This window comes from Colossoma macropomum, unplaced genomic scaffold (assembly GCF_904425465.1).
Source record: "Colossoma macropomum unplaced genomic scaffold, Colossoma_macropomum, whole genome shotgun sequence".
NCBI lineage: Eukaryota > Metazoa > Chordata > Actinopteri > Characiformes > Serrasalmidae > Colossoma > Colossoma macropomum.
The window spans coordinates 3,747,742-3,770,412 of NW_023494792.1; the positions used below are offsets into that span (position 1 = coordinate 3,747,742).

Genomic DNA, 22,671 nt, shown 5'->3' on the forward strand with positions numbered 1-22,671 from the left:
TTTATTTGCTGAATTTAGCATACCGAAAAAAACAAACAATAAAAGCAAAAGTTATGGCACATTTTATAGTTTGTTTTTTTTTCCCTAATATGTTAAACTTATGCTTTTCTCTTGGCAGGAGAAAATGCCATATTCAAGCTTGTTCTCTGTAGAGGATGTGTTATTCATTTTTACTTACAAAAACAACATCATTTGCACACAACTGTAATATTATTATATTGTTCCCTATGCACTCCAGGATTATCAAACCTATAAAAGAGGACAGAAAATAAAACACAGCGACATTATAATTAATAATTTATTTTTTGTATTACTGGTTTTCAAAAATAAAGTGACCAAATAGTAAGGATTTGGTTAAATTACAGGGGGTAGAGGACAGAGTCATTTCCTGCCAGTTACAGAGGTAAACTGCAAACAGGTTTCACGGTGGTGTAATGACAAAACTACCCCGCACGGTTACTGCATTCAAACAATAGGATCTTGTGCTCTCTGAGACAATCCGTAGTCCATATCAACAGTTTATTTTTTCAAGTGTCAAAAATACAAGCAGATTTCATCCTAACAATCTTTATCCCAAAGTGCATTTCACCATCAAAAACCCCAAGCAAAGGCACTAGTGTCTGTCATAAGTGATCAATCACACAGGAACACATCTGAGCAGGATCTGGGGTTTGTTTGTGTCTGTTGACTGAGATGAGGCATGCTGTGCACTGAAACACATAAGAGTATATTGCTTTCTTGTTAAGTTCTTTTATGCAACAGTCTCACTCCACGTGATTCCAAAAGCAACACTGCTCAATAGTGGAAAACGAACACACACGAGTACAATAACAGTGGCACTCAGACGACTTTGTCCAATATGTCCAGAATACTGCTGTGGAAAAGGCCCGTCCGTCCAGTGATCTCTTGGGTCACCAGGACCCTTCCGTCCGGTCGAGGCTTTTGGACCAGGACCAGCTCTCCTTCTAGAAGGTTCAGCTCTGCGTCAGTCTGTGCGTTGTATCCCATCACCACCCTGTGCCTGAAAGAATGGACATCACCATTACACACCATACAAAATGCACAGTTGGAAAGGATTTTCAATTTACTTGAAATGGAAAAAAGATCATGTTTAGGTAACGGAGGGCGGTATGACAAAAAGTTATGATAAAAAGTTTTTTACAATACATGATATGTCACATTTTTTTTTCTCACATCTGATGAGTTAGAACAGACACAGTAAGCCCTCATTTTAAAAATACTAGTCAAAACCATACATTTATTTCTCTTTGTAATTAAACATGCAATTGGTAAAGTGTTTATATATTAAGTACTGATGATATCTATGCTATGCTCAGAAAAGCATATTGTGACACACCACGATGTAATTTAGCACTGTAACAATAAATGCTGTCATATTGCCCAGCTCTAGTTTTAGGTCATTGTTTAAATGTATGGCAATACAAATTCAAATAATCCATTTGGGAGGCTGAGAAATGATTGAAAAATGTATTTCTTGCATGTGGACTGTTTCCTAGGGCATATTTACTGTTATCAGCAAGGATCACTTTCTGTTCTAAGAGCAAAACACAAAAGATGTGGTGAGGCTGCCTTTAGTGCATATGCTCCTAAACTGTGGAACTGCCTCCAATAAGACATACAACAAACATCACCAGTTAGCAGTTTTAAAAACAGTTTAAAATGTATCTTTTACCTTTAGCATTTCTCAAGTTTTATTTATTGTACCATCTGACATTTTTATGAGCAATTAATTGTGTAAATTCTTACTTTATTTTGATTATATGATTTTAAATGTTTTTCTCTATTTCATATTGGGATTACTTTATCTTTTATACGTATTTCACTGTTCCTTTATTATTATTAGATTTTTATTTTCCTTTACTTTTCATTCCTTTTTTTGTTTTAATGTTTTAATATACTCTACTTTCTGTTTTTCATTTGTATGTTGGCTTTTCTTTGTGATCCTTCTTAGTAAGCACTTTGAGCTCCACTTTAATTTATGAAAGAAGCTATATCTAGGTGCTATATATAGATATTTTGAGAAAAAAAAACGTGGCCTGTGCAAAGGTTCTAACACATTTGATGTTTTTTTTTCCCAAAATGTTATACTGAATAAAAACTGTGCATTAACAGTCGCAGGAAAATGACATTTAAGTTTCACTCTGTAGATTATGTGTTAACTTATTTTCACTTAGAAAATCAACAAAACGTGTCTTTAGGCCAGGGTGTTCAAGCTTTTACACATAACTGTATGTGATTCGGCCTGTTTAATTGGATGTAAAATGTTAAACAAAAATCACTGTAATCAGTTTTTGATAGTATTTTTAAATGTTGTACTACTGGTTATTTTTTTGTCTGTTCCAGTTCATCAAACCTCAGAAAAACAAAATGCTATGACATTTGTCATTAAAAAAGCCTATGATGTCTAAAAAGTATTATGATGTTACATTTTAGCCATATTTTACTCCCCCCCCCCTCCCCCAACCCTCCAATGACTTCCCATCAAGATTTTAACTTAAATCTGCCTATTTTCTTCATCCGTCATAGGCAATCTGAATAACATAATGATGGTAACATTCTGAAAAATAAAATTTCCCTATTATCCTTGAAGACTGAACTGAGCGGCAGCACATACCTGGTGGGACTGGAAGCCATGTTGATAATTGCTGGTTTCATGCTTAAGGGGAGACCCTCGACAGACGCGTGATTCTGAGCAGGACCTTTTCTCTGCAGAAACGTCTTTGTGTCTTTAAGGACTGAGGTACTTCCGTCCCGACCCAAGATGGCTGATGGGTTCCAGTGCTCTAGAGCTGTGGAGCCGCTCTGAGAGTTCCCGATGGTCTGTGCTCCAGACGATAGTGAGCTCATCCTCGTTGTGGTCTGGGGAACGTCTTCAGTCAAGAACCGCACTGACTTCACAGGCTAAAGAATAAATTACCCATGATCAGATACAGATGAATCAGAGACGTTTCCTCTAGACTGATTTGACTAATTGATTTAACATAATAGTTTGGCTAAAAATCAATGCTACACAAATATCACCACCAATTTACTACAAATGTTGATGATCAGCCAAGTTTGATGTCTGAAGTTTGAAGTTACATTAAACTCGTAGCACTGGAGCTACGAGTCTAATGTAGTAAAGAAGTAATGGAAGCTTCAACCACATTGAGATGATAGGTAATCTCCAATAGACAAACAGGCATATGTGGTTTCTGACACTGTCTAATATACTGTTATCTGTACTAATGGACAAGGTAGCTGATATTACTTTTTTTTAAGTATCCATTCATACAGATAACAGTACGTAACACAGTGTCAGAAACCACATCAACAAGTCTGTTTAACATTAATCAACAGCTCAAAATGGTGTGATGATTTAGGCATGCGCTTGCATGATGCTAACGGGTGGGTATAACTTTCCATTAATTGTTAGCTACGTTAGCCAAGCAGCTCCAGTGCAAAATTAAAGACACTAAACATGTTTTGGCTGATTAACTACCTTTAGCAAAGTTAGCAAAATTGATTTTTGAAGTGTTGCTCTAAAAACTTCACACTGAATGCATGTCTAGCATCACATATATGTCAATGTGCTGTAAACAGTAAAGCATACATAAAATGTCGCTAAATATAGTTCTGTTTACCTTTTCTGTGTTGTGTCTATGTGAATCTGGCTTTACCAGAATGGACTGAGGAAGCGTGAAAGCTTCTTTTGGAAAAGAGTATTTGGCATCCATTGTATGGTAGCCACCACCAGAGGGTGTCATTCCTTCATTAGTCCAATATTGTGGCCTGATGGGATTTGTAAACAAGCCATTTCTTTTCCTGGGGAGAACAGGGGAGCGGCCAAAACCATAGATCTGTCCCAGATCCTGAGGTGGGTGTTGAAAGCTTGGGGTTGGATTTTGGGAATGGTAGCTGTTACGGTGGGGTGACCCTAAAAAATAATAATAATAAAAAAAAACAAAGAATAAACACATTTCAGACACATAAACACATTTCTAAAGTAAAGTAAGTAAGTAAAGTAACATTATGATAACAACATTGATTTGTGTATGTATGAAACATCTTCCATGCAGATTTTTGGGAACTGTAGAGTTAACAGAACTTTGGTGAAAGGTGTCGTATAAATGTCTTAGTTATCTTTATTATTATTATTATTATTATTATTATTATTATCATCATCATCATCATCAGTATTATAGATGTGGGCAATGTGACAAGTGGTGTAGCCATCTAATGTTTCGTCTTATTTCATTAGCCGACTGTGAGTTTGACTCCTGACAATGGCCAGAGTCCAAGAGAGCATGACTGGTCCTGCTTAATTGGATGTAGTGCTGCACTGTATGTGACACATAATTTAAAAAGTAACTGTATAAAAAGTTTTTAAAGGGCCCATATAATGTAAAAACCATTTTTTGCCAGTTGAAATAACAGTTTGATATAGAATGTAGTTTCATAACATTTTGAATTTATTGTTTTTGTGATGTCATGAAAAACCAAACCATTTACATAAATCCATCTATTCAGGCAACAGCAGGTTGGCTCCACTCATCCAAAGTAAGCCATCCATTCCAACTTATCTAACCTCTGAAAACTGAAGTAGAGTAATATGTACCATGTACTGTGAAAATGACTTCAAGTATCATGATATTTCTGCCCAGCCATATTTGCTAATTCTAAGTTGTCCTCCACCGACCCAAACAGATGCTGCATGTTGCTGCTCTGTGGTCCTCACCTCTGTGTGAGGGCTGGAAGGCCCGTCTGACCGTGTCCCAGCCTGGCTTGCCTCCTGCCTGAGGAGCTCTCGCTCCACCGCCAGATGACACGGCTGGCTGAGGCGGCATGGCAATTACTGGGGCAGCAGAAGTCCCATCAGTCTTCACTTTATCCAGGGCCAGCACCACAGCCTGGGGCTTCTGGGGTGTGTATCTCTTTGTAGACACAGCAGTGCTTGCAACAGGCACAGCAGGCTTTGGCTGCTCGAGAAACCTTGCAGACGTTCTGCAAGAAACAAGTCAACACAGCACAATAGGTGCACATTCCTTAATAGGTCAAAGAGCTTAAACAGGCCACACCAAGAGATTAGATTAAAAGTGGTTGATGCACGTCCGACTGCAAGACTGGATGTGAACAATGCTTTTTTACCTGGTGGCTGCTGATTGGACGTTTCCAAGTGAGAAGTATGACGTTTCGCAAAAAACAACCATATCTACAGTACATGGGTGAACTAATATTCTCTTACCTGAGCACAGGAGTGACGTAGTTAGCGGGCAGAATGCCCACTTTGCCAGTTCGGAGTGAGAGACCACGTAACCAGCCCTCCTTGAACTTCCCATAAACTCCCACCATCTCGCCCTTTCTCAGTTCCAGCTCCTCGGGGCGATGGGGACTGTACGAGTACAGCGCAGCACACCTAGAAAAAAAGAGGTATCTGCATCATACTCCTTTGTTGTTCAACCACAAGAAAAGCCAAAATGACAAAAGTTTTCATCACAGATTTGCAGATAAGAGATTTCCGTCGAATGAGGCGTGTGACCCCCCGAGAACCACCTCATTTAAATATCTGCTTAGAGCTAAAATGAGTGAAAAAGTAGAGCAAATAAGAGAAAAAACTAATTTTAAAGGCATATTTCAGTGATTTCAACCTGTTCTTTGTCTACTGTATCTGTCTGAATACAATTACCACAGACAATAATAACAGTGTTTCTCTTCATACTTAGAAAACACACTCACTCAAAACACACTTATAATAGAAGCCAATGGGCAGTTGCTCCAGAAGAGACTAGATTAAGAATGCTGGAGTATTCTTTTAAACAATAACTCAATAGCAGACATGCTCAACCACATTCCTGATCATCTACCCACCACACAGCAAAGTTTATATACATGATCTAACCAATGTACTGTATAGTGCAAAAGTCAGAGAACACCCTCCATTTGTTTAGTTTCTACTCAAAACAGCCATTAAAAAAATGTATTTATCATTTATATTTTTCAGTGTTAGGAAAAAACTACAGAAACATTTTTAACAAAAATGTACACAGAAGCCTCAACAACTAAATATAATATCAAATTGTTGAGTATCCATTGTGTCCACTCTTTGCTTACAGCTTCCATTCGTTTCATGAGACTTGTTTTCAGTTTTTCACAGAAATCTACAGGGATATTTCACCACACCTCTAAAGTTCAGTCTTAGAAGTTGGTTGCAGTTTTTGCTTCAAATAATCCCAAACACATTCAGCAGTAATAAGGACTGGACTCTGGGGTGCTCAGTTAATTTTTCTAAGCACAGATTTTTAGAGTGGAGCTTGATTATCCGCTGTTTATTTGATAGGTGCAGTTTTGGTGGTCTACCAGATCTTGCATGGTTGTTAGACATTCAATTTTCTGTATATCTTTTATTATTTTTTAACTCTAGTTTTGGAAACTGCTGTTTTTTCACTTATTTTCCATTTACTTTACCCTTCCACATGCAAGAGGATTGTCTTGAAAAAATGAGCCACTTGTACTTAATGGTCCATGGCTGGAAATTAAATAGATGAAGGGTGCACAGTCCTGTAGGTGTTAGAACATGTGTGTTATGATTAGGTTTGGGATGATTAGAAACCAAATCTGAAATTAGAAACTGAAGCAGGAAGGACATATATGGGGGTACTCACACACTGATAGAGAGCTGCTGAGTAGAGGACTGTTTGCTCTCTGGTGGTGGTGGAGGGCCTGAGGGTTGATCAGAGCCATAGTGATGGTTGGGGGAACTTCACCATTCATCTTCCTTTCAACCTATGAAAAAATGAAATACAATATATACAACTGAGATGATGCATGATGTAAACACAGGTCCAATGGTTGCAAAGGAGAACCCAGCAGACATACTGCTTAGCTGGTAAAACCGGTGTTGGCAAAATCTTGCTGGTAAAATCACTCAGGAATATGATGCTGTTTTGAACAACAACCAAATATGTTGCCCAGCACCAAGGGATTCTAGTTAGAGAGGTCAAGCTAGAGGTCTAGCTCATTTCATTGACCTGTTTTAAGTTTAACTAAAGGCCCATATAACAGAAAGATGATTTTTCCTGGCTTTATTAAAAGAAAATATGTAAAAATATGTAAAAAATGTACTGTTCACTCCTCAGCCTGTACAGTTCATGTACGAAAACTAAACCCAGAAGACAGACCTGTTTTGAAATCACTGTTTTTATGATGCCACGAAAACCAGCACATTTGCATATGTCCACTTATTCAGTCTAAGGAGTGTTACAGCCTGGACTGTTTTTGAATGAGGGGCAACACATGGCCAATCAGAACAGAAATAATTGACACATATCAGTCTTAAGGGCACAGTAACAAAAACAGCCTATTTAATTCTAAGAGAGGTTGGTAAATGTATGATAATGTAAAAATTAATTGCAACTGTTTTTGGTAAAATAAAACTATACACATCTCAAAGAAAATTTAAGGATTTAAGGATCATTTTAGCTAAAATTGTTATTGGTGACAAAACTTTCATATCTAATATTGTAAAAAGCTTAGTTATGCTGGATAAGCTTAATACTTTTGTGTCTCACAAAGTCTCCACATGCATTTCTCTATTTGTCCTCTCACATTATGTTTCATAAAGCCATATATAGTCTATTTAAACCACAAAGTGGCTCAGCAATGTTTCATGCCGGTATGACAACAGATTACAGTGCAACAGTCCCACTGCTCCAATTATCACACATCAGCACCAGTTTTAATCATTAATGTGAACCATAACAAATCTAAGCCATCAACACTCATTTATATAAAACACTTCACTGGCAACAAGCTCAATTTTACTGTCACGCATCCACGGCCTAATGTATGATTATGGTTCATCATAATTCAAAAGTTTTTTGTTTTTTTTTTTCATTTTGGTTATATAAGAAAACACTAAACATCTCTGACAAGCTTATACAGCACTAAAGAGCTGACTCAACCAAGAAACAGCCCCAGACTGTGGTTTGTCCCAAGGTGTGGTTTCAAACTGTTTAGGAGGCACAATTGTGAGAGCTGAGAATAGAGTTTGAGTCATGGGTATTTTTCAGTGACTCAAATCTAGTCTTCATATTTCCGCACACCATAGTGCTAGTATTATCACTGTTGTGTTACTGTAGGTTGCCTCATGATGCAACCAGAAGCCAATGTGATTATCTCTACTTTGACCTTCACAATAATGATAAATCTCACACAATTTTGCACTAATCTCACAAAATCATGCAAGATACATTTCATAAAAAGTGGGCCTTTTTATCTCTCACTGCACATGTAATTTAAGCTCAGTAACCACAGTAATGCTGCACAGTGAGAAATGGCTTAGCGAGGTTTAACAGAAAAGCATGCTTATAATGCTGCTGTTTCAGTCTCTAGGAAAAGTGCTATGTGTGTAGAGGTGCCATGGAGCAGAAGTAATTGGAGACGAAGTCAGCACTTCCCATCCTCCGAGACAAGTAATGATCGTTTTCAAGGGTAGATGAATGATAAAGAGTTCTTGTATTTCCTTTCAGGACTATAAAGTAAAAGTAAGAGTGGGAGAAATGTCAAAAATATAACATCACCATACTTAAAGGCATTTTCACAGTAACGTGATATTTAATTTTTCGGAGGTTTGCGAGAAGTTGCAACTAAATGTATCAGAAAAGAGCGATGCAGCATTTTGAAAAAGGGATGAAAAACTATGAGTACAAACATTGTTATAGACAAATACACAGCCATGTTTGGCAGACTGAAGATTCTCCACAAGGGGGAGTAAAATTGCTTTTCTTAGGATCACTGAAAGAGAAGAAACCCACACAAGCATGTGTGTGATCTCATGAATACAAGTTTGTAATTACAATTTGCATGTATATTCAGTACAATTAGATGTTTGAGGTTGCAAACTGTGTGTTTATAAAGTAAAAGTGTACATGAAGCAGAACGTTTTGTTCAACTAGGTCTAAGCTGAACAGCTCAGCAGATAGCTAACAGGCTAACAGACTATTCCAATATTATTCAGCGTTAGGCTTTACTTGTTAGGCTTTACACCAATTCACTGTAAAACCACAACATGCATAAAATTTCCATAGAAACACTAGAAAAGCATTAGCATTATCATAGCTGTTTTACTCAGGCTATTTAAAGTGACGATTTCTGCATTAATCGCTGTTATATAGTGATATACATGGCCATGAGTAGTTTGTGAGATAATTGGCTCGAAGCAGCATTAAAGAATTCTCAAAATGACATTAAAAATGACTTCAAATGCATTAATCTGAATTTGCTGATACTTGTGGATGCCCTGATAATGCATGTTTTAAATTGTCCTACAGGCTGTAAGAAAGCAGTAAAGTAAAGTATTTTGTTTTCAGTGAAGTATTTTTGGAATTTTTGGCTCTGCATAGTAAGGTCAGCCTATTTTTATTGTGTGGCCCTTTAAAATGAAAGATTATTTCTTACTAGAAAGGCTTGTAGAATTCTACGAACTGTGTTTTGTTAGACAGTCCCTCAGCTTCAGCCAACACTTATCTTATTATGCGGCATTATTGACTTCACAACCAGAAGTGACAGAGCGCATGGTGCCGGCAGTCTGATGTGAACGGACAGAGGTAGCCCTGTTTCTCACACGCTGTCAACTTCAGATGACTTGTGAGATCAGATTGTGTTTGCCCTTTGACCTCATATCAGCTCCTCATCCAGCCTGTCGCTGTGGGCCGGTTCAGCGCACACACACCTTGCAAACGCTAACAGCATTTGGCGCATGTTGCTAGCACATTAGCGGTGCGAGAAGCATCAAAGACCAGCCACATATAGTACCTGACGTGAGTCTATGTGATTAGGAATTATCGCCCAGTGACTCACACAGTAATTTCACAGTCTAGCAATGCAGAAATGAACTACAGGTTCAAACCTCAGCAGCGTTGTTATGTGCTGATCGTGACCAGGCGTTGTTGAACGTGGCTGGTTGTGTTCTCTTTGGGTGGGCTGAATTTAAATTTGCACTGGAGGAGGCTTCACCCTCCTACATCCATTGTGCTGACATGCAACGTGTGAGTCCATCTACAATGGAAGGGGCTTAGAATAAAATCAATGTTTCAACTGTGAAATCTAAAACTGAGGAAAAAATGCTTATAAATGTTTTAAAAAGCCAACATATGTCATCACAGACATATGAAAACCTTCTAACTTTTTTCAGTTTTTGTTGTTTTTACACCATCTAAAAATGCCAGGTGGCCTTTGCATTGTGCAATCATGACAAATGGACCAACATAAATGGTCCCCAATTCCTTGGAGATTTTTCGAGCTTTTTCTATGACAATGAAATGGACTTGCTAGACCCAAATTTGGTGACGCAGCAACAGAAATATAGTGACAGCAAAAGAGAGAGAGTTGTGTCTGCTTTTACAGAGTGTTGCGCAATCTGAATGGGGGCGGGGGGAGAAGCCTGCGTTAACTGGCCTACGGGCAGGTCAGAGTCCGAGGCAGGCCGAGTCTTCTGCGTGCGATGATGTGCCCTGCAATCGCCCGGTCAGCTATTAATGGTGCATCCCGTGCGCGGGAGGGCGGAGGGACAGAGAGAGTCAGAGAAGAAGGGACAGAGAGAGAGAGAGAGAAAGAGAGAGAGAAAGTGCGAGTGAGAGAGAGGGAGGGAGTCACTGCTCAGCCGAGAGGAATAAGCCTTTCAACCAGATAAGGGGGTGGGGGGGCGGGGGTTGGGGGGGGCTTACATAACCACGATATGAGTCATGAGCTTACGGAGCAACAACAGAGGAGGGAGAATTTTTAGCACCAAAATTGCACAGAAATGATCACAACCGGGCTGCATATAGTATTATAAGGTATAATGAAATTTCTTCTTTTTGCTTTTTCAAACAGAATAAACAACAGTGTCACGTGTCATACACAAACGACGAAGAAGTGATGACTGGCCTTTTAACCCTGTTCACCAGCAGTGCTGTTGATAACTGAATGAATTGAAATTAACATTTTAGAGAAGTAAAAGAGTTATTGTGATCACAGTCAGCACATACATATGCAGGCACTGCTGGAATCACTTGACCTCCTGGGGACAATCATGTCAGCTCATATGTCATCAGGATTTATCCTGAAAGTTTCCTTGTATACAAAATGCATTAACTGACACTAAATACACACAGATTTCACGAATTAGTTTGTTCACTAATTCACTAAATTTAGCACTCAGACAGTCTGGCTTTTACATCAACCTTATAAGCAAGTCATTGTTAAAATGTAATAGCCTTCATTCCTGCCTAAGCAATAGTTCTTCTCTACTTGCTTCTTGACTCAACTATCTTTCACATCTTTCACATCTACTGGTAATCTCTGAATCTACTGTGAAGATATTTAGTCGAATCTACGTTAAGATCTTGTCAAACTGAGATGCCGTCACCTTCAAACCACTACCTATTTGTAACTCCACCATGCACTAACAGACAAACAAGTGTACGCCACCAAAGACAAACACTCCCCTCACCTTTGTCAGGCTTCTGCGCGCAGTTCCAGACCGCGGTTTGGAGGCTGGGGCGAGCTGGGCTGCTTTACCCGGGGCAGGTGGAGCTACAGGCCCACTGTACTGGCTCTGGATGTGACTATAAGGGGACCGCTCGTTGAGGCTGTTCAATAGGCTGACCTGGGGAGGCCTGGTCGTCCTGGAGATCCGCCTGTGGCCACTACTCCGTCTCGTGTCCTGCGGCCGAGATCCCACACCACCTCTCCCCAGGATTTTGAGAGCGGCCGGATTTGGCTGGGAGAAAAAAAGAAAAAGAGAGACGTTAAAAGCAGACAATGGAAGAGACTTCGTCGAGGCTTGCGTCTTCTGCCAGGGCCACTTTACCTGCTACCTTCCCTGTGCCGGAGTCCAGCGTGAACTTTAACTAAGACAGCAGCACAATGCCATTAGTTACGCTTTCGGTGCTTGGCCCCCTCTCTCTGGTCAGCCTTGACTGAGAGACAGGAAGCCTTAGCCACTGCTGCTGCTGCTGTTGATGCTGCTGCTGCTGTGGGCTTCGGGAGAAAGAGAAGAGAAGAGAGAGAGAGAGAGAGAGAGAGAGAGAGAATGCTGCAGCACTACACACACACAACTGATGCTCTCTCTCTCCCCCTACACTGATGTGCTGTTATGCCACCAAAGCAAGGAAAGCATTACTGCGCCTTCACGGCTGGCTGGCCAGCACGGAGACGGCAGGCTCGCTGAAGCTCGCCAAGAGGGAAGCAGCCTCTTTTATCTGACAAATAGCAGATACAGGGCAGTCCGTAAGTAATTGGACAGTGCCACAGTGTGTTTGACTTTATATTCAAGCATACTGCATATGGCTGTGATCGGATTTGGCTTCCATTATCTGAAGGTATTTAAACCCAAGAGAAGTGAACTGTACAGAAATCATAGTAACACTTTTTTTTGAAGGCTACTTTCATAGGGAATTCATAACACATGCATTAGAAATGGATAAAGCATTTATGAAGCAATACTTCAGTATTCATGAACAGCTTATGCTGGTAACCACAAGATAATGAGATGTTTTATGAAATACATAAACTTACTACATTTATTCAATGAATGTATTGAACTTAAGGGCCTTACTCTAAAGTGACAATTTATAACATTGTTATGAAGCATCATTCCCAAGTACTGGAATAAGTAAGAGGCCTAGTTAAGAGCTCCACATATCTATATGTTCTATATACAGTACTGAGAACTGAGGCATCTTAGAAAATTACATTTAAAAACCTATTGCTCTGGTGGTAAGCATTTATTTGCTCAGAAATACACTAATATTAAAATACATAAAAACAATATTAATACAAAAAGTAGTGATTTTTATTTATGTCAATGTTCGTTTATCCAATCTCTCCTTGTGGACGTCCACTATTATTTGTAGTCATCATCCATTGGCTTAACCAGTCCTTTACTAAATTAAATCAAGAGTGCTTAGGTTCCTTTGCTTAGATGCCTAAGATTTTCACACAGTATTGCATTTCTATTTGAGTTAGAGTATAAAAGTATTTTTTTTAAGGAGGCGTGTGTGGCTACAGACATAAACCACTAACTAGGTTATTCATGTCTGGAGCCACACAGGTCTCCATAAATAAAAACTGGCTGTCAAAGAATAAATAAATAACATATAACAAGTAACACATTTACTTTTGTTCAAGTACATATAAAAGAAATTAAAGCTGTACTTTTGCATTCGAAGAGAAATACAGACAGGGAGCTAATAAGTTCACTTAGGTGGGAATGATGCTTTATAAGTGTTATAAACGGCATGTCAGTGACTTTAGTTTGAGTACCCTTATGTCAGTTACTTCAAACAACATCAACCCCTTTACAGGCCCTACGTAAGTGGTCTTAATATAAAGTGTTACCAAAATGTCAGTCTGTTAAATGTGATGCTTCAGACGCATCTGAAATGTACACAAATTTTCCCTTATCTTGAAGGTAGCCAATGACCTATGATATATTTGATGCCTATAGTTTGATTCTTTAGTTTTGCACTGAAGCTATGAGGCTAATGTAGCTAACAATTAATGGAAGCTTTTGGCTACCAGGCTAACATTGTACAAACTGCATGTTTAAATCATCAATCGCTTGCCATAAACCATAGGAAGTAATTTCATATTGACTTAGTTACGTAGTTTCTGGCATAGTATCTGACATACTGTACTGGGAACCAGTGGTTATAATGTCTACAACCCAAAATAGCCATTTTATTGACCATCCAAATCCACCAGAGATTAGTAATAACTCTGTAAAGGAGCTTTGAGTGGCTTCAGATGTCTGGTTCCTATCACCATCACCTGACTGGTATGTATCTCTAGAATGAAGCATTTCACAACTTTAAACTACTATGAATGACCTTGTTTTCATCTTAAGGATTTAATCACGCAGACATTTTGAACAACTGGTGGAATTCTCCTTTAAGATGGCTGCTACAGCTGTTTCAAACAATACAGCATACCTTTGTCCATTTTTATACATAACAGTATGTTATACAGTATCAGAACCCACATAAGCAAGTCTATTTGAGATTACTTAGCAACTCAAAGCACTTTGAGGCAAAAGTGTGATGATTAGGGCAGTTTGCATGATGCTAATTGGTTGGGTATACACTTCCATTACTTGTTAGCTAAATTAGTCCCATAGTTTCAGTGCACAACTTGCAAAAAAGCAAACTGTACATTTGTAAATTTGTTTTTTTGCCAAACCAACGGTTTAATAGGTATCCCTTAAGTAATTGGACAGCTGCCTGCTCTGTTGTTTTTGGCTGTGTGTCAGATCATTTGGATTGTCATTTCTTTTTGAGAACATCTAAATCATGATGTCAACATGGCAATGCTGGGCTTCCTTTGATAATGTTGTCAAAAAGCCAAAAGCTGACAGTCTGAACAGAGATAGGGTTAGACGGAAACACACAGGGGCCTGTACACTGATGAGAAAATAACAATAATATCACAGAGAAGTTGTAATTCAGGAGCAAACGCACTGTTTTGTACCCAAAAAACTATAATTACACATGCAGAGTCACCACAGCTGCTGAACAATTCCTCAAATTTGTTTTATTTTCCCCTCTTTTCCTTACAATGTCAAATAAAGTATGCAAACACAAGTTAGTCTCACCTCTGTGAACTGCAAAGGAAAGATTCCAACTCTGTCTCTCACCCTCCCTTCGCACCAGTTCTCATCCACTCTCTTAATGACACTAATGAGGTCTCCCTGGATGCAAAAACAAAAAAGAGACAGGGACAATATGAGGCAGAACGTGTATGTGTGGTGTGTGCGACAGAGGAAAAAGAGAGAAAGAGCCACATGTCATGCTTCTAGAGATGCACGGGTGTCCCAGAAGACGTTTTCTTGACTGAAATCACTTTGAGCTGGAGATATCATGTCCCTTTTGTGCCTTCAGGACCCTTAATTCCTTTCCCTTAACTCCAATCCAAACCCATCTGCTCTCAAAAAAGCCCCACTTCACTAGGATGCTCTTTAATGGAAGCCTTGCCCAAGTCCCTCCTGTTACATAATAGCCTCTGAAGAACAGTCTCTGGCAGTATGTGACTGATAAGAGAGGAACACAGTTTTTAAAGGCCAAGGGTAAATTCTGTTCCCGAACCTTTAGTCATTTATCAGACATAAATTACTGATGTATAAAAAGCATAATCCATCACTTTAGACCTTCTGTGAGGTTATTTAATATGCTTGGAATCATTAGTACAACCAGCTCTTCTGTAAATCCCCGTGCATTCAATCACATGCATCAAAAAGTAGCTTACAAAATGAACACTTAACACTTTAAACTTCTTATTGAATTAACCTCCAAAAAAGTGGGACAGAGTGTGAAACGCAAGTAAAAACAGAAGAAGTCTGGATCTGTAAATCCACTTTGACCTGTATTAAATGAAATCAGTACAAACACTAGATAAGTAATGTTTTATCCTGTCGACTTCATTGTTTTTGTGTCAGTATACGTTCATTTTGAATTTGATGCCTGCAGCATGTTTCAAAAAAGTTTGGACAGGAGTAAATTAAGGCTAGGAACATTATAAAATGTTCAAAAAGGCCTAGTCTTTTATGAGCAAGGATGGTCTAGGCTCACCACTTTGCCAAAAAAATGCATCAGGGAATATAATCCAACAGTTTAAGAACAACATTTTTCAATGAGTGATTCAACGATTTTAGATTTTTAACTCTCTGCAGTGCATAATACCATCAAAAGATTCAGGGACTCAAATCTTTTGATGGTAATAAAAAAAAACTTCTTTGTGTAAAAGGCAACGCCAAAGCCACAACTGAATGCCCATGACCTTTGGTCCCTTAGATGGCACTGCATTAAAAAACAGCATCCATTATGGACAACGCCGCATGGGCTTGGGAATAAACCATCGTCAATAAGCACTATTCATTGCTTAGTTAAGACTGTACTATGCACAGTGGACACCATATGTCAACAATGTCCAGAAATGCGGCTGACTTCTCTTGACTCAAGCTTATTTGGACTGATGCACAGTGGAAACATGTGTTGTGGTCTGATGAGTCAACCTTTTAGATTGTTCATAGAAATAATGGATGTTGTGTTCTCCGGGCCAAAGACGAAAAAAGACCATCCAGATTGCTACCAGCGTAGGGTCTGTCACGATATGCATATTAATGCACATGGAAAGAGTGACTTGCACATCTGTGAAGGCACCATTAATGCTGCAACATATACATACATTTTTGAGCAACATATGCTGCCTTCTAGAAGATGTCTATTTCAGGGAGGCCCATGATTATTTCAACGTTATTCCAAGCCACATTCTGTATGTGTTAGATGGGCATGGCTGCATAATCAGAGAGTGTGGTGTGCTATATAAGATGAACCTCTTAGTATAGTTATTAGACTGGCCTGCAGTCCAGATCTATCTCCTATTGAATATGTGGTGCATTATCAAACACAATGAAGTCCCCACGCAGTTGCACAGCTAAAGAATTGTATAAAGGCCAAAGCCACATTCGGCATGTGTTAGAACAGCATGGCTACATAATCAGAGAGTGTGGGGCGCTATACAAGTTGAACTTCTTATTATAATTATTAGACTGGCCTGCCTGCAGTCCAGATCTATCTCCTATTGAAAACGTGGTGCATTATGAAACACAATGAAGGCCCCACGCAGTTGCACAGCTAACGAACTGTATAACAGGAAAACAGCTAAACATAGCCCTTTTCAATCTCGATCAACTGGTATCTTCAGTCCCCAAACAATTATCAAGTGTTGTTAAAAGGTAAGCTGATGTAACACAGAGGTAAACACTCCCCCTGTCCCAGCTGTTTTGGAACATGTTGCAGACATTAAATAAATAATTAGAATAAGTGTATATTTATAAAGAAACAATAAAGATCATGAGGTAAATCAAATCAAATATGTTTTTTGCACTGCTTTCAAATAAATACAGGTCACTAATATGTGCTTTCTGTTTTTATTAGCATTTCACATTCTGTGCCCAGTTTTTTGGAATTGAGGTTTGTATATGCAACATAGACTGGATTGACTAAGATAAATAAAGGTTCTCCAACGGAACATTTTCAAAGCCTGCTGTGCCGCCCGTTGACAAAATAAGCCCCAAAAATTACAATCCCTGGAATTTAAGTGAGTTCAGAAGAAAAGACATTTGAGTATGCATGGGACCACAGCATAAACCCCACCCCTCTCCACCCACTTTACTCTGAAAGGATGCACCCTGACTAAAGTTCTGATCACTGTGAGAAGTTTCCACAAAGGATGGCAAATGAAAAACCCTCAGAAGAGACTGAAGAGAGTATCAGTGATACAGTTTTAAAATACTGAAACACTATTTGAAAATAGATCGATATGTTGAATTATATTACATTTTTATGAGTTACACATTAATACTGTATTTTTACTCTGTATTGGCTGGCCAATATAGAGGTCCTGTGGATTTGTCAGTACCAATGAAAATAAAAAAATGCCTCTGATAAAACACCAATATTTAGTGGCTTAATTTATATTGTAACAAGCAGACATTTCTGTAATGAGGAAAACCATCCAGCAGTAAGCTGTTAGCAGTTTCATGCTTGTATGCCAGTCTTCACAGGAACTGCTAAGCTGACAGTCGCCACCTGTTCATTTCTACCACAGCAATTCAGGCAACACGAAATGTGCCAACATGATTATCACAACAAAAAAAAACACATAAAATGCTCAAAACCTTACATTTAGTATGCCGATAACATGTTATAACACATCTAAAGCTTACTATGAAGAGAGAACTGATGAAAAATAACAAGCATAAGAGCCAACAAAATCAGCTTACAATACAAGACTCTGTGAGTTTCTGCTGGTTAGGTTTAAGAGATTTGACAACTGAGAGTTGACAGTCATATTTGATCATGAATAGTTAACAACTGGCATTCATATCAGTCAGTAAAGCTCTGTTTCACAACAACTATTGGAGTCTGTTTAATCTTTGACCACATAAAATGATGGTTGTCTAAAGTGTTATCACCTTAAATCAATACCTGCATCTGTCACAAAACGATCATAATTAGCAGATGTGTGCTTTGCAACTACATTCAAACAGTAAGACTGAGCAGGCATTGTTTTCCCCTTGGTAAATAATAAACACTGACCTTTAGGAAGGGCAGGCATTCCTTCCTGTCCTCAGGATCCAGCCTGTTCAAGTCAAAGTCATACAGGGCCCGGCACAGAGCCAAAGGCTGGACTTGATCACTCAACACCTGCACCATTTTGGTGGGAACAAGACCACTGCTCCCTTTGGCTTCTCCGTAACACCAGTTCTCGTCCACTCTCCATCGAAGGCTGATGATGTCGCCAGATTTCATACTAAGCTCTCCTGGGCCATTGCCTTGGTAGTCGTACAAGGCTTTAGCTAACACCTGGAAAAACAAACACAGATAAGAGTAATGAATGGCTGGCAGGAAATAAGAACGTACAATTGGCACATATTATGAGCAATATTTATTAAAGACACATATTAAAGCATCTGTTTGATGTAATTTTCAAAGGGATTACTTTTAGCATTTACATCCAAATCATAAATACCTTACGAACATAGTAGGAATGGCGCTCACACAAACTTTGGACAGAACTTTTTACAATTCATTTAATTCCTGCCGTGTCCTTTGCATCCAGAGAAACCCAAAACGTCTGACCTACTTAAGCCGAACTAAGGCCCACTGTGTTGGACTGGCTTTGTTAACAAGCAGCCAAGGCCCGAGAGACACCGGGTCCAAACAAACGGAGCTCTGACACTGATATAACAAGCAAATTTGCAGAGCAAGAGCAGCCCTCTGAATAAAGACAACACAAACAGCCCTGAAATCATGGACTGAGATTAAACAAAGCTTGTCAGTAGAAATTCAGTCCGTTCTTCTCACTTTCAGTTCTCACAGTTTATGCTTCAGGACAAACAAGTTAAGAGAAATCACAGGGCTTTGGTTTATCATGACAGGCCAGATTAGAGTGAAATGAAATGAATGAATTACACCTAATGACTTTAACAATTGAACTACTTTAACTACTTCAGAGTAATGTTGTCATTGCACTTCATGGCAACTGTGATTGCGACACTCCCTTTGATACCTGAAGGGTAAACATATTTGGTGTGAAACCTGTTAATACACTAAAACTGGCAAACCACCCAAATAATACCAGGTCTGTGGTTTTCCAATAGTGGTCCCTTTCCATTGATGGATAGGGTCGAAGGTAGGACTGATAAGCAACAGACAGGCTACAGCGAGTAACTGTATACCTACAAAGTGCACCTATATGATATGGCCAATGAGTGAAGTTAAAAAGTATGTATCGTTAATAGACTTTGTATAAATAGACAGAAGGACAGACTGGCTGGTAGACTAGCTGATAGGCCGATGGCATTCTCTCAGGCAGAGCATGAGAATCGGCCAGATATGTACAATCGTATGCAAAAGTTTGGGCGACGCTGGTCAAATTACAGGTGTATTTGATTTTCTAAGTGAAAAAAAGTTATACATCCTCAACAAAGAACACACTTCTGCACATTTTAATGCACAATTACTGTTTATTTATTAATTTTAACATTTTTGGAAAAAATAAAAACTGTGCAAAAGTTATGGCGCATGTTGTCTTGTTGTTATGGCGCGTGTTGTGTATGTTTTATTTTTTCCATTTTAAATATTATCTTAAATAAATGGAAGTTCTATATTATTTTATAAATAGAAGTTGTGCATTAAAGTTTGTATATTTAAGTTTATTCCATGTAGATTATGTGTTATTTTAACTGAGGAATGAACAAAATACTGGACATGTTCAAACTCGAAAGATAGACTCATTCTGAAGGACATTAATGGGATATTCTAATAATAACAATGGGACACACAGACACACAGACCACACACACACACACACACATATGTGTATATATATATATACTATATATATATTATATATATATATATATATATATATATATATATATTAGTTCTAAATCTAGTACATTGAATACACAAATAAAGTATTTACAGTATAATATATATTACAGAAGTAAAGCAGTAACACAAAAACTATTCCATCTGTGTCCACATATAAGGTAAAGCTTGCCAGCTCTCAGAAGCTGAGAAGGAGGTCATTTAAAATCCCTGTCCAAACCAGCCCGGTAGGTCCAGCAATACTCACCTCCTGGGTGCCCTGACCCTTCTGCTGTTGGGCAGGTTGAAGATCCTCGACCACACAGCCCTCCTGAGCTGTTGTGGAGCTCACGTACACTCCACTTCTGTCCCTTGGCGTGGTCACTCGATCCCTTTGGAGGCTGTGCAGGAGTCTGGCCAGCAGCAGGTTGGTGGGCAGGTTCTCTATTCTCCCTGAAAGAGGGGCACGGCATTCCGGGCAGCACATGTGAGGTGATGACGACGCCTCCAGGCGCAGAAGGCATGGCTTGCAGAAGGTGTGCTGGCACGGCAAGACCTTGGCCGTCACGTCCAGGGGCTTCATGCACAGAGGACATTCCAGCAGCTCTATCAGAGCCAGAGGCTCCTCTTCCTCCTCCACACTTCTCCTCTCACTACTCGCCGATGCAAAGTGCATTGTGTGGTCTTCACAGGCTTTTCAAAGGGGCTTCAGAAGGTGGGCACAGGGGGCAGCCACCTTTTTACGCGAGTCCTTACAAGAATCCTTCAAAAACAACTTGTAAACACATTTTAAACTCGAGTTAGTCGCGTTGAATGTAGTGAAAGCCCAGCAACACTTCCGTAAACACTCCTCCTCCTGACAGGCAGGAGCTCCACAACAGGTACATTTAACACCTTTAACACAGTTCACACAGACAGACGCGCTGTACAGCAGCACCTTTAGCTCGGGCCAAACAGGTCAGCCGAATAAAACAGCTTATATTAATATAATTACCTCATGTTTTTAGTCTCGACTGGACTCTCGTGGGGCTAAAAGGCTAAAAGTAAACCACATTTCTGTTTGAGCACCTGACAGAAAGAGGAAGTCAGTAAAACTGCGCCATCACCCGGTAAACTGTGGCTACCTCTGTTTTATCTTTTATTATTATTATTTTATTTTGCATTATTAGAACGATTTAGCGATTTAGTACAAGTAAACCTTTAATTACAGAAGAAGCTGAAGTTAGCTTCTTATTAGCCAGCTTCTTGTTCGAATTTCTCCGTTCCACCTTAAATGGTGCAGCAGTTACATTCTAGAGCCCCGGGCGTCAGAATGTAACTGCTGCACCATTTAAGGTGGAACGGAAAAATTCGAATAGGAAGCCCACCTTAGCCAACCTTCATTTAAAGTCCATTTTTATGCTCCTACTCACCTTCATTTCCACACAGCTCAGCCCCAAAGAGGAGTGAAAGCTCTGAGAGCTGAACAGACCAAACGAGTTCCACTCGGATCATATTTCATTATGACCTGCTGAGATTCACATTCAGGAGGCTGAGACTGCACTGAACCATGGAAACCTGCACTGCATTTCCAGTCTAAACAAATTTTAAAAAAAATTACAGTTGCACTTTATTATGTTTATTATATGACCCCCAAAAATGTATGCACATAGACATTAAAGGGAAAGTCCACTGATTTTTCAACATTTCTGCATAATTGAATGGTTAAGATGTATACAGAATCATCCAGAGAGGTTTGATGTGAAATGCTCTGTTTTGGAGTCAGAATTGCTCTCAGCAGTGGTGATAGGAACCAGACGTCCACCTCTAAAAGCTCCCTCACAGATAGTTATTACATGAAATGGTGGGGAATATGCTGCTAGATGCCGGAGGCATTGTTTTAGGAAAGTGTTGAGGTAGGGTTTTGGTCTAAAACAGGTATTTTTAAACGTTTGTGGCAGAGAGGTGCAAAGTGCCATTGTAGTTAACACTATTTCACCATCATCAACATTACATATAAAAACTCAGAAGATACGTGTAGGTTCACTGATGGTTTTGGATCATAAATAAAATGACTATATTTGTATTGCAGACATCATGACCCCTGGCTCCTATCAACACCTCTGTAAAGTAATCTGAGTCAGTAAGTTTCTCTACAAATGAACCACTTAACATCAAACAACTCTGAAGGACTTTGTTTACATCACAGTGACTGATCTATGCAGAAATTTTTAATAGAAAATGAAATGAAAGTGTTTTAATGGGTATGTTTCCCTACTGTTTTCATTTCTTTATTGGTTATGTGAGAAATCGTAGCCACAGGAAAAATGGCTTTTTTTCTTAAAATCACCTTTTTTCTGCCTTCAAGTCTCCTCGAAAGTTCCTGCTTAAGACTTTGGAGGTCGTAAGTACGACTTGATTTGTGTTTAAGTGGTTTTGGTTGGAAATAAGGTAGAGTAATGTTTTTAGTTTACATTTGTTTTTCTGTCATTAAAGAGTGCAACGAAGTGAGGAGCAGAGGATGCTTATTAGAGGAGTAGTGTTTTTATGCAGTTAGATGTATCACATAACATGTGCTTATATCTGTATTTCCATATGTGGATGGTTTCAGCCTGCAGTGTTAAGGGTGTGGCTGATGAATAACCAATACAGCCAGTTTATCAGCGGCTATCATTGCTTTTTTGTTGATAACCCCCAACCCTGAAACTCGGGGCTTACAGAAAAATCTGAGTTTCCCACTAGCATATACAACACTGTGGTGGCGTTCATGTGCATCCAT

The 22,671-nt window shown here is 39.1% G+C and overlaps 1 protein-coding gene across 1 annotated transcript; it reads right to left on the reverse strand.

Annotated features, from left to right (window-relative positions):
* Nucleotides 1-734: 734 nt before the first annotated feature.
* On the reverse strand, nt 735-20,899 carry sh3rf2 (SH3 domain containing ring finger 2). The gene is given in 11 exon segments (XM_036575612.1): nt 735-1,021; nt 2,636-2,922; nt 3,645-3,937; nt 4,739-5,004; nt 5,246-5,416; nt 6,663-6,720; nt 6,723-6,783; nt 11,492-11,761; nt 14,633-14,728; nt 18,138-18,404; nt 20,182-20,899. Coding segments are annotated over 11 exon segments (2,358 nt in total). The 5' UTR covers nt 20,590-20,899; the 3' UTR covers nt 735-840.
* Nucleotides 20,900-22,671: the final 1,772 nt, after the last annotated feature.